The 19114-nt window shown below is 37.1% G+C and overlaps 3 protein-coding genes across 11 annotated transcripts in view; 1 reads left to right on the plus strand and 2 right to left on the minus strand.

Annotated features, from left to right (window-relative positions):
* Nucleotides 1–86: 86 nt before the first annotated feature.
* Nucleotides 87–6098, minus strand: LOC127433526 (BTB/POZ domain-containing protein KCTD7). The gene is made up of 4 exons (XM_051685516.1): nucleotides 5386–6098; nucleotides 3240–3409; nucleotides 2670–2848; nucleotides 87–1845 (listed from the first exon to the last, which is right to left on the minus strand). The coding sequence occupies exons 1-4, from the start codon at nucleotides 5677–5679 to the stop codon at nucleotides 1469–1471; spliced, it is 1020 nt and encodes a 339-aa protein (XP_051541476.1). The 5' UTR covers nucleotides 5680–6098; the 3' UTR covers nucleotides 87–1468.
* A 2943-nt stretch (nucleotides 6099–9041) lies between these two features.
* On the plus strand, nucleotides 9042–13019 carry LOC127433451 (uncharacterized). 3 transcript variants are annotated; one of them, XM_051685375.1, is made up of 3 exons: nucleotides 9042–10161; nucleotides 11769–11808; nucleotides 11937–12043. In XM_051685375.1, the coding sequence occupies exon 1, from the start codon at nucleotides 9045–9047 to the stop codon at nucleotides 10152–10154; it is 1110 nt and encodes a 369-aa protein (XP_051541335.1). In that variant the 5' UTR covers nucleotides 9042–9044; the 3' UTR covers nucleotides 10155–10161; nucleotides 11769–11808; nucleotides 11937–12043. The 3 variants fall into 3 exon arrangements, with proteins under 3 accessions (XP_051541335.1, XP_051541334.1, XP_051541333.1); XM_051685374.1 differs by lacking the exon at nucleotides 11769–11808 and having other exon boundaries at nucleotides 11937–13019; XM_051685373.1 differs by lacking the exon at nucleotides 11769–11808 and having other exon boundaries at nucleotides 9042–10109; nucleotides 11937–13019.
* Nucleotides 11813–19114, minus strand: part of LOC127433449 (homeobox protein cut-like 1) — a 180552-nt gene continuing 173250 nt past the window's right edge. For 4 of the 7 annotated variants that reach the window (XM_051685369.1, XM_051685367.1, XM_051685368.1 and 1 more), the window contains 2 exons: nucleotides 18507–18843; nucleotides 11813–17928 (listed from right to left, as the gene is read on the minus strand). In XM_051685369.1, coding sequence (XP_051541329.1) covers nucleotides 17472–17928; nucleotides 18507–18843 — 794 coding nt within the window. In that variant the 3' untranslated portion in view covers nucleotides 11813–17471. The remainder of the gene's footprint in view (nucleotides 17929–18506; nucleotides 18844–19114) is intronic. The other 3 variants (XM_051685372.1, XM_051685371.1, XM_051685366.1) reach the window with 1 other exon arrangement.

The following is a 19114-nucleotide window of genomic DNA, read 5'->3' on the forward strand; positions in this document are numbered from 1 at the left end:
TTCATGTCCTGTCCAATCCAGGCATGATATATTACACTTGATTATAACTAATATATATATATATATATATATCCTTTTAATAATTTGCAAAATATATGGTTTATTATCAGCACAATATAGCAATACAATAATGCAATACAAACAACAGTATTCACCAAATATACAACAGAGTACTAGTACCGGTTTAGACTTAAAGTTTCGAAATAAAGTACACTGGGCAAGTCCCAGTTAGGATTATCAGATGCATTATAATAACTGGTATTTATTTATTCTGCTGCCAAAACACTTGAAGAGAGCTCATGCAACTTCATGTGGCCTAGACAGCACTCACAGCTCACTTAAAACAGTTTTAAAGTATTTATTTAATGACCAAATAACAAAAATGGTAAAGCATATGCAGTTGTTATGCAGAGGTTTATGGCAATTAAAAAACATGGACAAATGCTATTGGCAGCAGAAAATTCTTTGATAAAGTGTCCCAATAGCCTACATATGAAGAGTGTAAGTGAGATTTGTGAGTGGTAATCTAAACTGCAATAAGGCGGCCAACAGTCTTTTTAGCATCGTTTTAAAAATACTTCTTTCAATTCATATTTAGGATGTTAAATATCGAGTACATAGACTTATAATGTCCTTAAATATTTCAGAACTTTTTCTATTTGGACTCTCCTTAAGTTTCAGTTTTATCTATACTTTTGACATAAATAAACAAGGTGTGCTTGCCTAGTACAATAAATAAGCTCTCTGTGATATTCAAAGTGATGCACAGTTATTTTCAGAAGGCCTTATGTGAAGCTTTGTAGGGCTGTAAATTCCAGATGAAAATGAAGTCCTTTATCTATTAAGGTTGCACAAGCTACAGTGCTCTCTACTGGCAACATAATATTGTTCAAGTCCTATATATTTAAGTCACGTAAAATAAATAGGAAGAATCACTTTAAAATACTGTAGGGGATAAAAAAACATTTCCTTCATGAGAAATACAGCATAAGCAATAACATATCTCTGAATTGCCATTATGAGTCCAGTTGATTGATTCCTTTGATCTAACCATTAATACATTCATTGCACATCACGGAAACGTCCTTTGCAGAGATATTTAGAACATAAAACACTGTTTCACATAAGTGAACATCCTCTGAGGAATATTCCAGAAACCCCCTTCAAACTACAACTGGAAAAAACAATTCCATGTAGGGTTTATTCTAAATAAACTTAACTAAATAATTACTCACAAAAACTAAGGGATCAATAAAGCTGCCCAAAAAAAGTACATTTCGAGTTGCAAACTGCAGTTCTGTCAAAAAACTAAAGAACAACTGCCAAAGTAACATCCAAAAACTGCCGTCTAGTTCATTAATAGAATTTCATGACTGGTTTGACATCTACAGACTGCAGCAAGCATCACTTACTTGCTCAGACTTTGAGCATTTTCATCCTTGGCAAGACCTGCTAATACACCTTCCCTTCACCACCATGTGATTTTAAACTCATAGATGGGCCTTTTGCAATAGTAGTGGTTAATGAGGTGTTTGTCACAAACACCGATGCATTGCTGATCAGCAGTGATGCCACGCTCTGCCAGGTCGCTCACTATGCAGTGAAGAAGATCATAAACATCCGCCACTGCCTCCCAGGGCCCGAAGGACACATCAACCTCACAATGGTGCTCAAACAGCTTGGCCTCGCTCTCTGAGCGCTCAAATCGCAGTGAGTTAAAAAGTGGTCTTTCATAAGGGGTGATGGGCATCTCCTCCTTGTACACGCAGATCTTCAGTTTCGCAAAGCGAGCCTTCCTCTGCATGGCACGGAGTTTAGCGATCTCCACAATTCGCTCTAGATTTTCTGTAAAAAAAAAAAAAAAAGGGAAGATTTACAATGTTAAAGGAATAGTTCACCCAAAAATGAAAATTCTCTCATTATTTACTCAACCTCATGCCATCCAAGATGTGTATGACTTTCTTTCTTCTGCTGAACACAAATAAAGATTTTTACAAGAATATTTCAGCTCCGTTGGTCCTTTCAGTGTAAGTGAATGGTGACCAGACCTCTGAAGTGAAACGATGTGAAAGTAGAGATGTATTGTAAAAAAGGACTTAAATATTGATCTGTTTCTCACCCACACCTATCATATCGCTTATGATGATATGGATTTAACCACTGGAGTCTTATGGATTACTTTTATGCTGCCTTTATGTGCTTTTTGGAGCTTCAAAGGTCTGGTCACCATCCACTTGCATTGTATGAACCTACAGAGCTGAGATGTTCTTAAAAATGTGTATTCATCAGAAGAAAGAAAGTCATACACACCTTGGATGGCATGAGGGAATGTTGAGTGAATTTTCATTTTTGGGTGAACTATCCCTTTAAATCCACTGAAATTATAGTTTCTATAAATTTTGCCACAATATTTCCTTAAGTATATATTATATAGTATAATATATAACATACTGTAAATACTATATTTGTTCATGTGTATTTAGTATACTGCATATCATATACATATATACAGTATACTGTACTTATATTTACTGTTAATGCTGTATGACTACTTGCACTTCTAGTTAGATGTTAACTGTATTTATTGGCTCTTGTACGGTGCACAATGACAAATCTAATCTAATCTTCTCAGGACACCTTTTAGGGTGTCATTCATAATGTTATACTACCTTTGTAATAGGGCAAGAGATCAAGAAAAGCTTGTCGCACTTTTTCTCCAGTGAGTGGCTGGGTGTCTTCCAGGCTTTCCAAAAGAGGCCCAATAGCATAGTACTGAGCTTCTCTGTACACTGCACGTACACGGTCCCTCTGAGGCAGCTCACCCTCTCGCAAGAAATTAAGAATATCCCTTGGAAAAGTTGGAAAACAAAACAACATACAGCCCTGAAACATTTTACCTTACAACATACTAGCTTTTCACATAGCTAGCCATAAACTAAGTAATAACCAGTAAGACTAAATTCTATGACACTGTGTTACAGTGTTGTACCTAATTTGTAAGTATTATAAAAATCCTAATCAGTAAGCCTATATTTAATAAGTGTTTCCTTGGTAATTACATGTACTTCCAATTCTGAGTTCTTCTCAGGAAACAGGTTTTTAAGATGGATAGTACGCAGTTATTTGAGGAATCCACAAAAGCAAAATTCAGCTTATCAAAATGTTTGCTTAGTATTTTTGGTTTCCAGTAGGCAGTGGTCATAAACCATAATCAGATAATCACTAATCTAAACACTTACCCAAAATATGCTCCATCTCTGTCGATAAAATATCGACCCTCTGCATCCCGTGGTATGAGGTGGCGGCCACTAAACATGGCAGCCAGCATTGTGTCCTCATAACGCCGCAGGGTGGACAGCCGAGTGGTGAAGTATGTTCCTCCTACATTCAGGGGGATGACCTCAGGAAACTATGAAGAGAAAGGAGCATCAGAAATAGCCTGAGCTGTTTACATCTGAAAATCTATCAAACATGTAATGGAAAGTAATAGGACCCCCGGGATGTGTTCTGAGCAACTGTAGGGCAATAAACTTTTTTTCTTACTTTACCATCCTAAATAAGCATGATCAGGTTCCTCACCAGTTCATTTTTTAAACCTTTGAGAGTTTTACATGTTCTAGACCCCATAAAACCCTTTGGCATTGATAACCAAAATGAAAATTCTCTCATCATTTACTCACCCTCATGCCATCCCAGAAATATATGACTTTCTTTCTTCTGTCGAACACAAACAAAGATTTTCAGAAGAATTTCAGCTCTATAGGTCCTTACAATGCAAGTGAATGGTGACCAAAACTTTGAAGCTCCAAAAGCACATAAAGGCAGCATAAAAGTAATACATAAAACTCCAGTGGTTTAATCCATGTCTTCAGAAGTTATATGATAGATGTGGGTTAGAAACAGATCAATATTTAAGTCCTTTTTTACAATCAATCCCCAATTTCACATTCTTCTTTTGTTTTTGGCAATTTGCATTCTTCGTGCATATCACCACCTACTGGGCAGGGAGGAGAACTATAGTAAAAAAGGACTTAAATATTAATCTGTTTCTTAACTTTGTTATCATAAAACTTCTGAAGACATGGATTTAACCACTGGAGTCTTATGGATTACTTTTATGTTGCATTTATGTACTTTTTGGAGCTTCAAAGTTCTGGTCACCATTCACTTGCATTGAGAAGACCTACAGAGCTGAGATATTCTTCTACAAAAATCTTTGTATGTGTTCAGCAGAAGAAAGTCATACACATCTGGGATGGCATGAGGGTGTGTAAATGATGAGAGAATTTTCATTTTTTGGGTAAACTATCCCTTTAAGACTGATCACATAAATTAAAAAAATATTTATAAAACGATAGATGTGGTGACACGATTAGGTTAATCCCACTTAAATTGAGAGAGAACTTGTGTGATGTGTGATAAGAACAGTGTTTGGTATGTTACTCAAGGTAATCCACCACAAATCACTAATTACTTATCTAAAACTTTGTAATCACATTACTAGTTACTTCATTAAGTTACTTTTTAACTTCACAGAAAAGTTAGGGTTTTTTTGCTCAACAAATTCCAAATAATGTCTCTATTATTAACATAATTCATTTTTTAAAAGCATTCTACATAAATAGATTTGTTTTAGAAATATGTGTAACCCAAGTAATGTACTTATGAGTAACTAACTTGATTGAAAGTCCACAACAGTAATTTGATTACAAGACTTAAAATGTAATGTGATGCACTACTTTTTGACTAAAAAGTAATTAGATTGCAGTAACTAATAACTTTATCAGATTACACCCAATACTGGATAAGAATTAGTGTATCTGATGTGATATTTTGTTTTAAAGATGATATTCAATTATATATTGTAGAAAATGACACTGCATCATATGTAACCTTTCAGAAAAACAAAGAAACACTGAAAACATGAAACATAACAAATTAACTGCAATTTATGTCAAATGCATTTGTCTGGCAATGTTAGTGATGTTATTAATATTACTACAAATACCTCTTTTCTGTGTTCTTGTGGTACTGAATAAAAAAAGATTAGGTTAATCCCACAGAGCCAGTATGATTTTATAGACAAATAGTGTGGCCAATGAGAGAAAGCATCCATCCGCCCCACTGGAATATAAACCCAATCAGATTGAAGTAAACGGGAAGAAAACACGCTTCATACATCTTTTGCCTATGGTGACCGATCTAGAAATTAACCAGACAGCACGAGACGCTGGGAAACTCTGACACAGAAGATTTTATGATCACTTTGGGGAGGAAAACGCTAATTAAAAATGTAAACATTACGAGGCTGGATATATCACTTATGGTTCAACAAACGGCTCCGTGATAAAAATTGCACATCCTCTTTAAGCCTTAAGGATTTACCTCCTCAGGTGCGTCTAAGGTGCCCAGGGACTTCCCTAGGTTAAGATTAGGGACAGGTATGGCTGGTTTGCGATACTCCTCCTCCCCAGTATCCGTGCCCGACATCTCATCTCCCTCTTTCTCGGTGTCACTCGCAGCCGAAAATACCACCATCACTCTCGGCTGAGGGACTGTCCGCCCCTCCTGCGTGAACCTCCTCACCCGTGGTGTTGCCATTTGGAGCGGACCTGCTGCGCTAAAGGAAAGCGGAGGTGGTTCTCCGTTTGGGGTTTCGCCTGCTCCATTATGCTGCATACACACACAAACAGCAGGCTTTATAATAGCGTAGGTTCTGGCCCACAAAAAAAGACTGTAAGCGGGTTGTTATGATGTCCAGGTTCTTGCACAGGAGGACGGCAGGGTAGAACGCCCCAAGCGAGAGGTGTGGCTGGTCTGTAGGCTGGTCAGGTGGATGCGATCCTACTCGTGTGCCGTATGCGTGCTGTACAGCGCATACGCAAATCGCGTACGCGACAGCAGCATGCACTGGAGTGTTTTAAGCCGTGTATTCCGCTACTCGCGTAAACATAAATTGAGATTTACAAAAGTGCGTAACTTGTGTACACGCAGTTTATCATGCTTCATTTCTATGTAGGGCAGCGTTGGAAAAAACAACAACGCATATATAACTTCAGTTGTATCAGAAACTATTAGCAGAGACAGGCCCCTTCTATTTAAATGAATGGACGAAATAGGAACGCCCAACCAAGAAGCTCTAGGGCCCAACGGTAAACGGATGGAGAAAGTAAGTCCCGCCTTACATGTAAAAGAACCAATCACCATTTAGATACAGACATCGCCTGTCAATCAACTCGCTAGAGCGCATGCGCATTAGCTATACAAGGCGGGAAAATTGCGTGTTTAAGCGTAATATGAGGTAAAGAAGCACAATTTATGATTCCAAAATTATAATATGTTATTGCTGATTTGAAATATATTCTTTTATCCTAATCTTGACCGACAGTTTTAGAGATTTTGGTGTCCCCCCATTCAAGTAGATGGGAGCTGCACTGTCATGACTGAAAATAGCCTCCCGAGAGCGTTCCAAAGATGGCCGACATTGGACTGACTTGCTAGAGCAACTTTGTTTGTTTTCAATCTATTTTTTATGATTATTTTATTATTTAAGTCATTTAAATATGAAATAATTTCAACAAATATACTGGGACTATATATTACGATGCAATTTACAACCTGAGAAATATCCCTATAAATAATACAATTGTGCATTTGCTAACATTTATGAGAGTGGTGTGCTAAATGAAATCTAAATATAGATACATTTTTAAATATCTATTTGAAAATATATTTAAAAATGTACAAGTGTTATTTTGGACAATTATGAACTGTCAGGCTATATTCACTTCCATTGTAGGTGCCTCAACACTATTCCAAAAATTCTGTTGAATAAGCTTAACTTGTATTAAACCCAGAATATTTCTTTAATGATTTGGTCTTCTATTAGAAAAAGACATCTTTGTAAATCTTTTTTCGCAGGTAATTAGTATGAGCAAGCAAAAGTATGTCATTATTCCTGTACCCCTATTTTATTTTTCTTTTTTCTTTTGCATCCCAAACATTTGGGAGGCTGGGGAAGGAACAAAACAAAACAAAATTCTATGAAAATGACTGAAATAGGGGTCCCTGAAAATTCTGATTTCATGTGACTTTGAATAAAAACTCTTGCCACATTGTCCCTGTAACATTTCTGGACACCTGGATGACTGGAAAATGTATTGCTGGCCATCATACAAGAAATAAAACATTATTTATTATTTTTAGACTACTCTTTGAATTACTGCATATATAGCATATCATTCAATCAAACAATAACATCAGTAGACTCAAAAAAAATATTTTGGCCTATTTTTAAGATGCACATTTCAATTTCATAAAATTCCATCAAAATGAATTGTGTAACTTTTAACAAAATTAACAAAAAAAACAAAAAAAAAATAAACATTATTTTGTTAAAGATTACTTAGTTCAATCTGATAGAATTTTGTTATGAAATTGAAATGTGTAAAAAAAGAAAAAAAAAGAAAAAAAGTGTCTTCTGTGTGTGTGTATGTACAGGTTTAACATATTATTTACTTATTCTGGCCCCAAGCAGTTTTCTTGAGTTTATGTTTTACACTGACCATTTAAATGTTTTATAATGTATAAATATATATGTATAAAGTTATCTATAAAGTTATATTTACAGTATACGCATTTCAAGATTTACATGTTTCAATTTCATAACAAATTTCCATCCAGCTTAATTGAGTAATCTTTAACAAAATTAAGTACAAAAAAATCTTAGATATTTTAAGTTTTACTCATTTAATTTTGTTAAGATCACAAAATTCAATTTGATGGAAATTTGTTATGAAATTAAATGTGTACATTGTAAAAATAGGCTTTTCTTCTTTTCTTTTCTTTCCTTTTTTTTTTTTTTTTTTTTTAAGTTTTGGGCATTATGAACCTAAGAAATCTTTCAGTAAAAGGAAGGACTTTCCTTTTTTGGACATGTTTTCCAGAACACTAAATAATTATAGTAAGTAGACTAAAGTTTAAAGGATTGTTCACACAAAGTGAAAAATTTAAAATTCATCCGAACAAATTAGTTCACTAAAATGAATCAGACTTTCTTATGATTCATATAAGAATGTGTTTGATTCTCCTCGTTGCACAGTGTGCTTCCATATGGAATTAGATTTGTGCCAATTGTTTTGAACGTAAGTTAATATATATAAAACTGAAAATGAATAAAAACAATCTGAAACTGAAAACAATAAAATCAAGTCCTGATCAGCGAACGCACGCAGAGAATATTGTTAACAAAGGATGCTGTTTATTTAAAAAATACGTTTACTTTTTACCTTTGATTTTATTGTTTTCACTTTCAGATTGTTTTTATTCATTTTCAGTTTATATTTTTATTCGTGTTTTGAAAAATTACGTTCAAAACAATTGGCAGAAATCTAATTCCATACTTATAAACAAGGGTTCATTTGTGTGAACACGTCGGGAAAATATTGAAATTCCGGGACATTTTGCGTCCTGGAATAATATTTAATTTTTCCAGGACAGATGGCCAAAAACCGGGACGATCCAGGAAATTACAGCATTTTTTTCCTTTTTTTTTTTTTTTTTTTTTTTTTGAGAAAGCAGCTTACCTTAATGCAAATGTTCCAGTCTTTTCATGAGTTATACAATCTGTAAAACTGAAAATAAAAGCGATGTTTTAAAGAATAACACGAAAATGTATTATTTGGGCACATATTGGTATTTGTGCTTACCCTTTAAGTGTTAAAAAGTGTTTCAAAGCCAGTCAATACTTTCAAAAGTGACCATAAAGGGGAGATTCATAACCAGCCTTCAATTGTCTACGTAATATGATTTACTCAATTTGAATTATCATTAACTAAAACAACAGTCCATATACAATCAGTTACGTAATTATTATGACGTAACAACAACATGCACGCCCAGCCAATCACATTCACGCACAGCATTCTCGTCGCACAGCATTGGCCAAATTTCAATCAACCTGCAATGAAGCGCAGTTTTAATTGGTCAATGTTCAGTAGCCGGAAACGAGTGTTTTTTGTTTTGTTTTTTTTGCTCTCGGCACAATGGCGGAGGTCAGGCTGCGGTTTGCGAGAGAAGCTTACAAGCTTTTAAAACCCTCGTATCAACTTATTTTTGATAAAGATTTTAAATCGGTTTCAAAGGTAGCTTATGTTGTAGCCTTAACTCAAAACGACCGTGTTACAAGTGAGCAAAGACTGTGTGCTACAAGCCGGCCATGCCTGGAGACTCCAAAATTGAATGTATCTGAGATAACTGGAGGTCTGGTTACCTTAAACAGGTTTGCTGATGGAGATGCAGTCTGCTTGAACTCTCTCTCTAAACGTATTCATGGAAATGTCAGTCTATGTATCGATTGCAATGGGTTACATGCCATAACTCCAGTTCACTTGTCCTCCTGGAGGAGCTCGTGTTTGGGAACACATGGAAAGCTCCCTCTCCTGTGCATACATGCTGCCTCTCATCATTTTAAACTCCAGTTCAGGAGATCCACCCATACCAAATCACTTCATGAACGTTCACATGGTCATTTTGGGCAGCTGGCCTTTGAGTTTGTGTCTTTCACCAGAGCTTATAGTGGCAGACAGAGTAATGGCACTCAAGAGGAGCCGCTATACAGAACGAAGTCTGCCTACTATGACATTCTCGAGGTTTCTCCAACAGCCACTCAAACGCAAATCAAGACTGCGTACTATAAAATGTCCTTCATATATCACCCGGACAAGAACGCAGGGAGCGAGGATGCCACATCTCGCTTCGCGCAGATCAGTGAGGCATACAACGTGCTGGGGAATAAAGCTTTGAGGAAGAAATACGATCGGGGGATCTTGAGTCAAGGGGACCTGCAGGGATCCGGCAGACCCACAGTCAAAGATAGTCCCGCATCAGCATCAGGTCAGCAGACCAGAGCCAGACACTCCCCCTCTGTTGGAGCGGACCAGCAGAACATCTTCGACTTTGATGCTTTCATCCGAGCGCACTATGGAGAACAGCTGCAGAGGGATAAAGAGCTCCGGCAACGCAGAAAAGAGATGCTTAAAAAACAGGAGCAAAACTACGAGGATGTGAAACTGGGCAGGATGAAAGAGATAACTGTGGCGATGCTGCTGGTTATGGCTATGGCAATTCTATTTAATCTAAAATCTAGCAAGTGATTAAGAAGTAGGGATTACTAGAAGCATATGTCTGACATTTTAACAGTTGGAAATTAGATTTGGTTTAAAAGCAATGTGCCAACACAAAAAAAAAATTACCATTGTACCCATAGTTTTCATGTATACAAACATGGTAAACTACAGTTATTGTTACTACTGTAATATACATTAAAATGTGATTTCATTATACTAATAGTAATAACTGTGGTTACCATGATAATTAAATAAGAGGACAAATGAAAAAGGGATTTGGTTATGGGTTATGATGAATGACATCGTATCTGTAATTGTGCTCTACATCACTGGTTAAAGGGATAGTTCACCCAAAAATGACAATTCTGACATCATTTACTCACCCTTGTGCCATCCGAGATTTGACTTTCTTTCATTGGCTGAACACAAATGACACAATTCTAAAAGAATATCTCAGTTCTGTAGGTCCATACAATGCAAGTGATTCGTGGCCAGAACTTTGAAGGTCCAAAAAGCACATAAAGGCAGCATAAAAGTAATCCATAAGACTCCGGTGGTTCAATTTATGTCTTTAGAATCAATATTTAAGTAGTTTTTTTTTTTTTTACTATAAATCTTCATTCCTGCCCAGTCGGTGGTGATATGATCAAAGAATGTGAATCGCTAAAAAAAGAAAAGAAAGTGAAAGTGGAGATTTATAGTAAAATGACTTAAATATTGATCTGTTTCTCACCCACACCTATCATATCACTTCTGAAGACATGGATTTAACCACTGGAGTCTTATGGATTACTTTTATGCTGCCTTTATGTGCTTTCGAACCTTCAAAGTTCTGGCCACGATTCACTTGGATTGTATGGACCTAAAAATCTTCGTTTGTGTTCAGCAGAAGTCAGTCAGTCATACACATCTGGGATGGCGTGATAATTTTTGGGTGAACTATTTCTTTAAACTGTGTTGTATTCAAACAAAGTAATTACATGGTTTGTGTCATTGTAGTATCTATGGAATAAGAGAGCATGGTGCTTTTAAACCACTAATGGGCACTGATGGCATTATTTTGCACAAGGGCCCTCTTTGGTTATTATTTGCCTCTCATTATTTGCATACACCTGGGCCTCTGATTTAGGTTTTAGAATAACTGTCTATTACTTTATAGTAAAGAGAATGGAAAATATTGGAAATGTATGGGGCTACAAATAAAGACTGCTATCACAAATATTGCAGGTTTTATCCCAAATTGGGATGAACCTGTAAATGGAGAGTTGCTGAGATTACAACAATACTCCAATCAGTTTAAAACTGCTTTGTGTGAAGAAAATATGCCTTCTGATTATTTAAATACATGGAGGAACATGTATACCGTCAATAAAAAAATAAAGGAACTAAATTATTCAAAGCATTTTTATTCTATTACTGATTGTATGGAATAAAAAAAAAAAATGTGTGCCATGAGAGATGATTTTGTTTTGTAGTTTTTGAATTGCTGTGCGACACTGAGAGGACTTTGGTAAAGTGACCCAGTTTATCAGAGTAAACCCTTTATGTCTACATAATAGATATCAATATGCTATATGCATATATACCAGCTGTTGTCAAAAAAAAACACTTACCCTTATATTTTGCATGTGCCGTGGCCAGTTTGGACATCATGACACTCAAATAAATGCAGAGTACAGTGGTAATGTGTTTGTACAAAAGATATTTACTTCAGTTAATACACCTATGGTGGTAATGAGGAATAATAATAATAATGAATTTCAAACAGTGATATTGCTTTTTTTTTTTTTTTTTTTCATTTTTGATTAGAACTGTAACAGCGCTGGGAACAGAATACAAGACTCCATGATGATACACAAAGGAAAAAACAACCAAACTAAATACATATCAAGAGAAAAAAGTGGAAGAGTCTTTATTCAGTAATGGAGGATTCAGCTCCACCTTGTGGTTCAAAACCATGACACATACAAAAATAAAACATACAACTGTCATTAGCAGGTGTAAGGGGGAAAGTGTCACCAACAAACTAATGGACAAAAGGACTGTGCTAAACCGAGTTTCTACCTGAGCTTTGAGAGGCCTACGGAGAATCTATAGGATACCAACTTGTGATGGGAGCTGCCTGTCATATTTCGATATACAAGGCTCATTACCCTTATACAGCAAACAAGAGCACAATGGAGAGAGATCTGAATGTCATAACCGAGAGAACCCCATTTCCATAGATTGTTGGTCAATATAAGCCGTGATAACTTTTGTTATAAAGTGTTGCTCTTGCTGAGAACGACTTGACAGATGTATAATCAACGTGTTTGCTTCAAATGTAACACAATTACACAACTTTGAAGAAAAATAAAAATCTCCATCTGGGATACATTGAAACAAACTGAGGCTGTTCAGAACATACTGTCTCAGGTGAAGAAAGAACATACTGTCTCAGGAAGTGATGTAAATGTGAGGGAATAAACGAGGTAACAATTATGACATCACTACTGAACTAAGCTACGGACAAATATCTACATTAATGCTACTCGTGACTACCAATATAATATCAATAATGATGAACTTTTTTTTGTTTGTTTTTCTTTTTTCTTTTTTTTTTCTTTTTCTTAGAAATCATATAAACGTGCTTTCTGTGCAGTTGTATGTTGATGTGTTTAGATAATCTGCAATACTTTCCATAGAAAAATATTTGCAAAAAGAAGCAGAGCAAAGTGCTGGACATCTGAATTGAGATTTGTAAGTGTTCTAAGAGTTTCATGCCATGATATCGACAAAAATGTTACGTTTTGATGAGAATGTGACAGACATACTGTATAAAGCATTCTTAACAGACCAGATTTGAATGTGCAACTAAGTTTTTTTTTTTTTTTTTTTTTTTGTATATTCAAATGAAATCATATGGTTATATTCAACTTGATTTGTCTGTTTTGACAATTTGGTCCACACTACAGTATATTCCACAACTCATTTCAACATACCTAATCCATCTGTGAATTTCCAGTGGGAAACTTACTGTTAAAATATGACAAAATGGTAAAAGAAAAATCGAATGCCTAGACATGATTAAAATGACATCTGGGACAAAAATGTGGCGTTATTTCTACAATTTAACCAATCAAAACTTCCATTGTAAAAACTTTGGTAATAATAACCAAGCCTGAATCCTGGGACAGCTGTTTTCTCTTTGATAAAACAATACACACACCCTAATAATTACAGAATAGTATGACCTGAGACTAGATGAGACCTTATTATTATTAATTTGCTGGCAAAAATTGCTCAAAGGTGGTATGATCTGACGCACAATATTTCCAATCTGTTTAAAACACTTATTTGGAATGGAAAAAGACAATGATTAGTGGCGAACAGTTTTCAGTGAAGGCACTCCAATGTTAGACGTGGAGAGAAAGTTAGAGAAACAGTCACAGGCTTAAACATATTTGTATATTTCGATAAAAACATTGGTATCTGTGCTTTTTCTTTTTAGCTCTAAAAGAGAAAAATTTGATTTATATCAATCATTCATTGGCACGCATAAAAAAGGCCAAAAGGCAGTTTTAAGCCGACATTGTTCTCCAAGATTCACCGGCGTAAAATTCAAATGCAAGATTACCAAACAACATCAAGTGAATTTCATTCCTTAAAAAAAAAAAAAAAATTGAATTCCTCAAGGTGCAGCTCAAAGCGACAGTGACGTTAACTACCAGTTGTTCACTGGCTCATTGTAGCAACAAAGCTTGATTGCGATTATAAATGTAATCTCAGATCGCTCGCAGGTTATTTACCTGAGAACCCAATTCAAGAGCATTAACTGTAGAGAGAAAATAGCCAAACACAATTCATCATGAATTGTCATCTTTAAAGATTTCTCGTGTTAAAACGTCTAAATGCTTACTACTTAAAATCATTAATGCAATACATTTAGTTCTGCTTCCTTTGTCAACGTAGTAACTGTGTTCATCCAGCTCACTGACAGAGTAAAATATATGAAAAAAAAAATAATCAAAATGATAATCTTCAGAATTAATCAATAGACATGTATCAAAAGTACATCATTTAAGTGTAATCCAATACTGCCGGCAGTCTATTAGTCTAAAAATATGTAACCTGACCTTTTATAGTCCCTTCCATTACAAAAAAAGAACACGTATAATAATATAAGACATCAATATGTAAAAGACAGCATCTATAAATAAGCAAACCACACCAACCAACAAACAAACAAAAACAAAAAAAACTACCATTAGTTTTCTTATGCGTGTAAATAAAAACAACTTAAAATGTACTATGTGATATGATGCAGGACTGCTAAATAGCTTAGGGACGTGAGGAGGTGTTTGCTTGCACTGCCTGTGGCAAGCAGTAGTAGTAATATACAAATATATTTCGCTCTTGTCAACAATCACACACACACACACACACACAAACACCCTCACACACTGGTTTGTACACAGACGTGCATGTCACCGCCATTTGCGGTTTCTCTCAGAAGCACGCGTCACAAAATCATCTGCATACAAAGGTGAAAGGTGAGCAGATTTCGAAAGGTGTCGGGAGAGAAAAAACGTTTCAACAGAGGTGTGGACAGCTGGGTTAAATGCAAGAATTTGTTGTGTCCTCTGACGTATGTGATGGCAGGTCTTCGTGTGTTTACTACTTCAGATTCACCTCTAGGTACTAATGTTAAATGTTGAGCTTTTCATTTACAATCTACATGTTTTATCATATGTGTTTGGGGTCGTTCACACACAAAGCGTTTTTGTGTCCTTCTACGCTGTACTTCTATTTAAAGGTGCTGTAAGCGATTTCTTAAGGAATGGCGAAAGATATCACTGAAATAAGTGTCCTGAGATATCTCACCGTTCTCTGTGACAGCACTTGGCTTTGTAAACAGCTAACAAAAATGTGTCCGCGGTTGCTGGTGTTGGTGGAACTGCTGTGCATTGAACATGCACTATACGGACTCCTTTCACGGTTGTGCACTGTCTCAATAACATGGATACGGTAAAATGGGGTGGCGGATGCCACGAGCTGGGGCCCCTGGGCTTCAGCAACGTGTAAACCCATGCATTAATACGCCTCTGATGCCAGGGCCAGTTGTGTTCCGCTGTCACTTCCGGGCCGGCATGTTAAGGCCGGGTTTGCTTCGGATCTATTGGCCTGATGGTGGGAATACAGATCGATTTTGGTCTCGCGGCTCGAGGTCCAAGGTTATTGGCCCCAGCTGGCCAGTTGATAGCCCTGGCTCGATAATTGAAAAATGGCTATAGTTGTATAGTTGTAGTTGAAGTGGACCATTGAGGCGTAATGCCATATTCAGATTCATAATCAATTGAGGGTGCTATGTTGCTACTGTTGTGTTTGAAAACTGTGGGAACACGAACTAATGCTGCTATTCTCTTCGGTGTCGGTCTCAATGGTATCTTTGAAAGAGGGGGCATGGCTAAATCAGCGGCTCAGTCTCATGAAGTAGAACAGCTAAAATCACGTACAGCACCTTTAAACATCCGCTAAACGGACGTCTTTGACCATTGCTTTGTCTCGCGTTAATTTTTTCAGTGTCATGTCAATTTAAAAGTTTCGAGACACCTGAATTCGTTTACATTTGTTATGCTGGGTCTTGCTCTTTTTTTTTTTAACACAAGAATGCGCTTGGTTTGAACAGCCCCATAAATGATCACAAGAAGTATGCATTAAAAAGTCTCAGAGTCCTCCGTTATGTAAAGCAAAGGAAAAAAAAAAACAACAATTACCAAATATTTCCATTTTGCTCAAGGTGTAACATGAAATTGGTCATTTTTTCCCAGTCATTAGGAGGATAAATGTCGAGGGACGAGATTTGTTCAGGATACCATGAAAAGCTTGTTATGGGGCGGGTGAACAGTGAATGGAGAAGCTGGTGAAAAACCTGAAGTTTAGAGTTTGCACTAGTGCGAGGGGTAGGTTGGTTTTCCTGCACACTCAGCGTCCGGTACCCTGGTGCAGTGCAGTGGCCAACGGCCACACCATAGAATTAGAACTTATAACACCATAGATATTGGATTAGAATTTAAATTCTATGGGCCAAACCGCCCAATGTGGTTAGAGGTCTCTGATGTATGGTACTATTATAAGAGGATAAAAATCAGGCTTGCTCATTCTCTTTAAAAAATATCTTGTCAGGAATATTTACTCAAAGTACTGTACAAATCCTTTTTTCTTCACTATTTCAGTCTTTGTTTTGGCCTAAAATGAAGTTTATTAAACAAGACCTCCAACGAGCTTAAAAACGTAAGCCAAGGAGGAGATTAAAGCTATGGAAAAACAAACAAACGCTACCCTTACAAGAGACCTAAATAATGATAAAAATTGACGCGTCGCTATCACTTTAGCCATCAAGTAAGCTCTTATGAAATTTCTCCTCTCTCCCATTATGACCATTTTGTCGACCTTACAACAGTAGTTAATATGAATTGTGTGTGATTACTTGGACTCTTAATTATGAAGATTTCTGACAAATATTGTGACGTGTTTTTGTTCTGTTTTTTTTTTTTTTTCGTTTAGGCCATTGGCTCACCAAAAGGTGTGTAAATTCAAAATGAGTGCTGTTTAGAGTCAACTGACTGTGCAATCTCTTGGTGGCAACTTAATTGCTATAAAAAGGATTTTCTTCTCTCCTAAGAGAAGTTTCCGAAGTGTGAAAATAATGCTGGTTCCATTACAGTGGAATCCATTGCGTACTAGAGTTGCATAGCCATTGGATGGCCTCCTCTTGGGGTAGGGAGGGAGAGGCGTGTGGGACGGTTCGTCCGTGTTCCTTCAGCCAACACTTGCTTTAAAATGTTTGACTTGAAACCGGTTTGAACTAGTCTCTGCTGACAGGCTGAAGCATACGTGATACAAAAGAGGAAACTCCCAAAAGTCTTGAGAACTGATAAATTATTGTAACAGTTATTCAGCTTGTTGGTGAGAACGCCTCTATTAGAAATAGAGACAATGTGATATAGTGTGTGTGTGTGTGTAAATATTTATATAGAGTTTTTTTTTTGTTTTTTTGTGACTGTCGCCAGTCTTGAATATTTTGCGGGAATGCTCCCTCTCCTGTGCTTTTCAGTTTTGTGTCTTCACCATTAGCCAATGGTGTTACAGCCCTGTGGCCAGCAGGGCTTTTAAGTGCTTCACAAAAACAAAAAACCAGGCTAAAACTCGTTTTCTTTTTTCTTTTCTCATCTTTTCCATGATAGCCCACTTCTAAACAGCAAATGGAAAACACTTGGGTTCACCTGTGGTGTGTGTGCACCAGGCTTGGCCAGCTAAGCTCAGTGAGGGACATAGTGAAAATAAAAAAAACACCAAAGCCTTCTAGAACTCCCATTCGTGAGGTTCATCGCGATTTGCTGCTTTCTCCAGCCGGTGGATGATGTTGTTGAGGTTGGCTGCTTTTTTCTTGCGCAGACTGTTGTCCTTGGGGTTTCGCAAAGGGGTTACGGTGGCGGATGTCACTGATATGGACTCGGGAATGCCGAATAGGCTGTCTACTATACCGGCTCTTGGCCTGCTGGTGCCCGAGGCGCTGGGGAACTCTTCCTCTCCCTCTTCCTCTCTATGGCTGAAGCCAGGGCTCTCTAAGAGGCCCTTGCGCTCGTCTGAGCCGGAGGAGCCACTCGGTCGGCCTTCCGCGGTGCTGTCGGATTCCGTGCCGTCGCAGCTGTTTTCTCCCTCGCCACCGGACTTCCCTCCGGGTCGTGTTGAGGGGGATCCACCTTCTCCAGCCGCCGCCTGGATCTCCTCGATAAAAAGCTCTCGCCGGATACGAGACCTGCGGAGAAAAATTATGAGAAATGAGACCAAAGAAAAATCAATGTTGCATTTTCTCAACTGGTTTTGCTTCAGGAAGTTGATTTGAGATTGGGCATCATGTGGCGATCCAATACGGTATCAGAATTGTTTTTTGTACAAAAGTAAACAAAAATTACATTCTTAAAATCCAAATTTTTTTTGAATTACATAGGCCCTACAATATGTAAAATAACTAACATGACTTAAAGTTGAAGACAAAAATTAAAAAATTTTGGTTTGTAAATAGCTCTTTAATTTTGACAGTTCAATAGATGATTTGAGAATGAGGATGTGTCACACGTCATGTACCTATTTTGGCCAGCATTTTCCGAGAAACAGATGAATTTGCACCAAAATACAGTTTGACTAGATGCGCAGCCTTTGACATCAAAAGATGGGAAGTGTTTTCTCCTGTCTTTTAAACTGATAAGCCTATTTTTTTTTTTTTTTTTTTTTTTGCTGTTTTAACTATGCACGATTTTATGGTTAGTTACATTTTATTATTTGCATTTAGCATTTGTTTTTCACTGCTAAATACAGAATACAACTGGGACCCACCAGTTGAGAACCGTTGATCTAGACCATTCTAGACCCTCATGATACCTGTAGTTGTGGAACCAGTTGATGACAGTGCTGGTTTTAAGGTTGAGCTGGCTCGCTAACTCCTCGATGGTTTTAGGAGAGGGGTAAGGCTTCTGCTGATAGGCTCTCTTCAAAGCCTCCTTCTCTTCTGGAGCAAGAACCACACGGGGCTTCTTCAGATGAGGCTGTTGCGGCTGCTGCTGTGGTTGGGAGAGGTGCTGGGGACTGGCTCCTTGAGTGAGGTCACTTCCTGACAGAGTGCTCTCCAGTGAATGACTCTCACCAATGGAGCTGTGGCGCCTCTTCATGTAAGCTGAAAAACACACCGAAAACAATGATATTAATATGTTGTTATCATGCCAAAAGATTCTTGGAGAATGTACACTAACATAGACAAATGTATAGGTGAATGTGTACTGTAAAAAACGTTACTGAAAATCTTGGTGATTCACTGAACAGTAATGTGTTACAGAGCAACTTGATAAAATTAAATACCAGTTCAAATGAGTGCTGCGTTCTTATGTAGTCAGTAGGGGGCAGTCTCTGATTAGAAATATTATTATTGTGTCGACTTGTGATCTTTG

The sequence above is a fragment of the Myxocyprinus asiaticus genome, chromosome 43 (genome assembly GCF_019703515.2).
Source record: "Myxocyprinus asiaticus isolate MX2 ecotype Aquarium Trade chromosome 43, UBuf_Myxa_2, whole genome shotgun sequence".
NCBI lineage: Eukaryota > Metazoa > Chordata > Actinopteri > Cypriniformes > Catostomidae > Myxocyprinus > Myxocyprinus asiaticus.

Excerpts from the sequence above, each read along its gene's own strand:
- LOC127433451 (XM_051685373.1), top strand. The coding sequence starts at position 9,045 with ATGGCGGAGGTCAGGCTGCGGTTTGCGAGAGAAGCTTACAAGCTTTTA. Across the intron at positions 10,110-11,936 it reads TAACTGTGGCGATGCTGCTG|AACTGTAACAGCGCTGGGAA; the intron begins GTTATGGCTATG and ends ATTTTTGATTAG.
- LOC127433526 (XM_051685516.1), bottom strand. The coding sequence starts at position 5,679 with ATGCAGCATAATGGAGCAGGCGAAACCCCAAACGGAGAACCACCTCCG. Across the intron at positions 2,849-3,239 it reads AGAGATGGAGCATATTTTGG|GGATATTCTTAATTTCTTGC; the intron begins GTAAGTGTTTAG and ends AACTTTTCCAAG. Across the intron at positions 1,846-2,669 it reads TCTCTTGCCCTATTACAAAG|AAAATCTAGAGCGAATTGTG; the intron begins GTAGTATAACAT and ends TTTTTTTTACAG.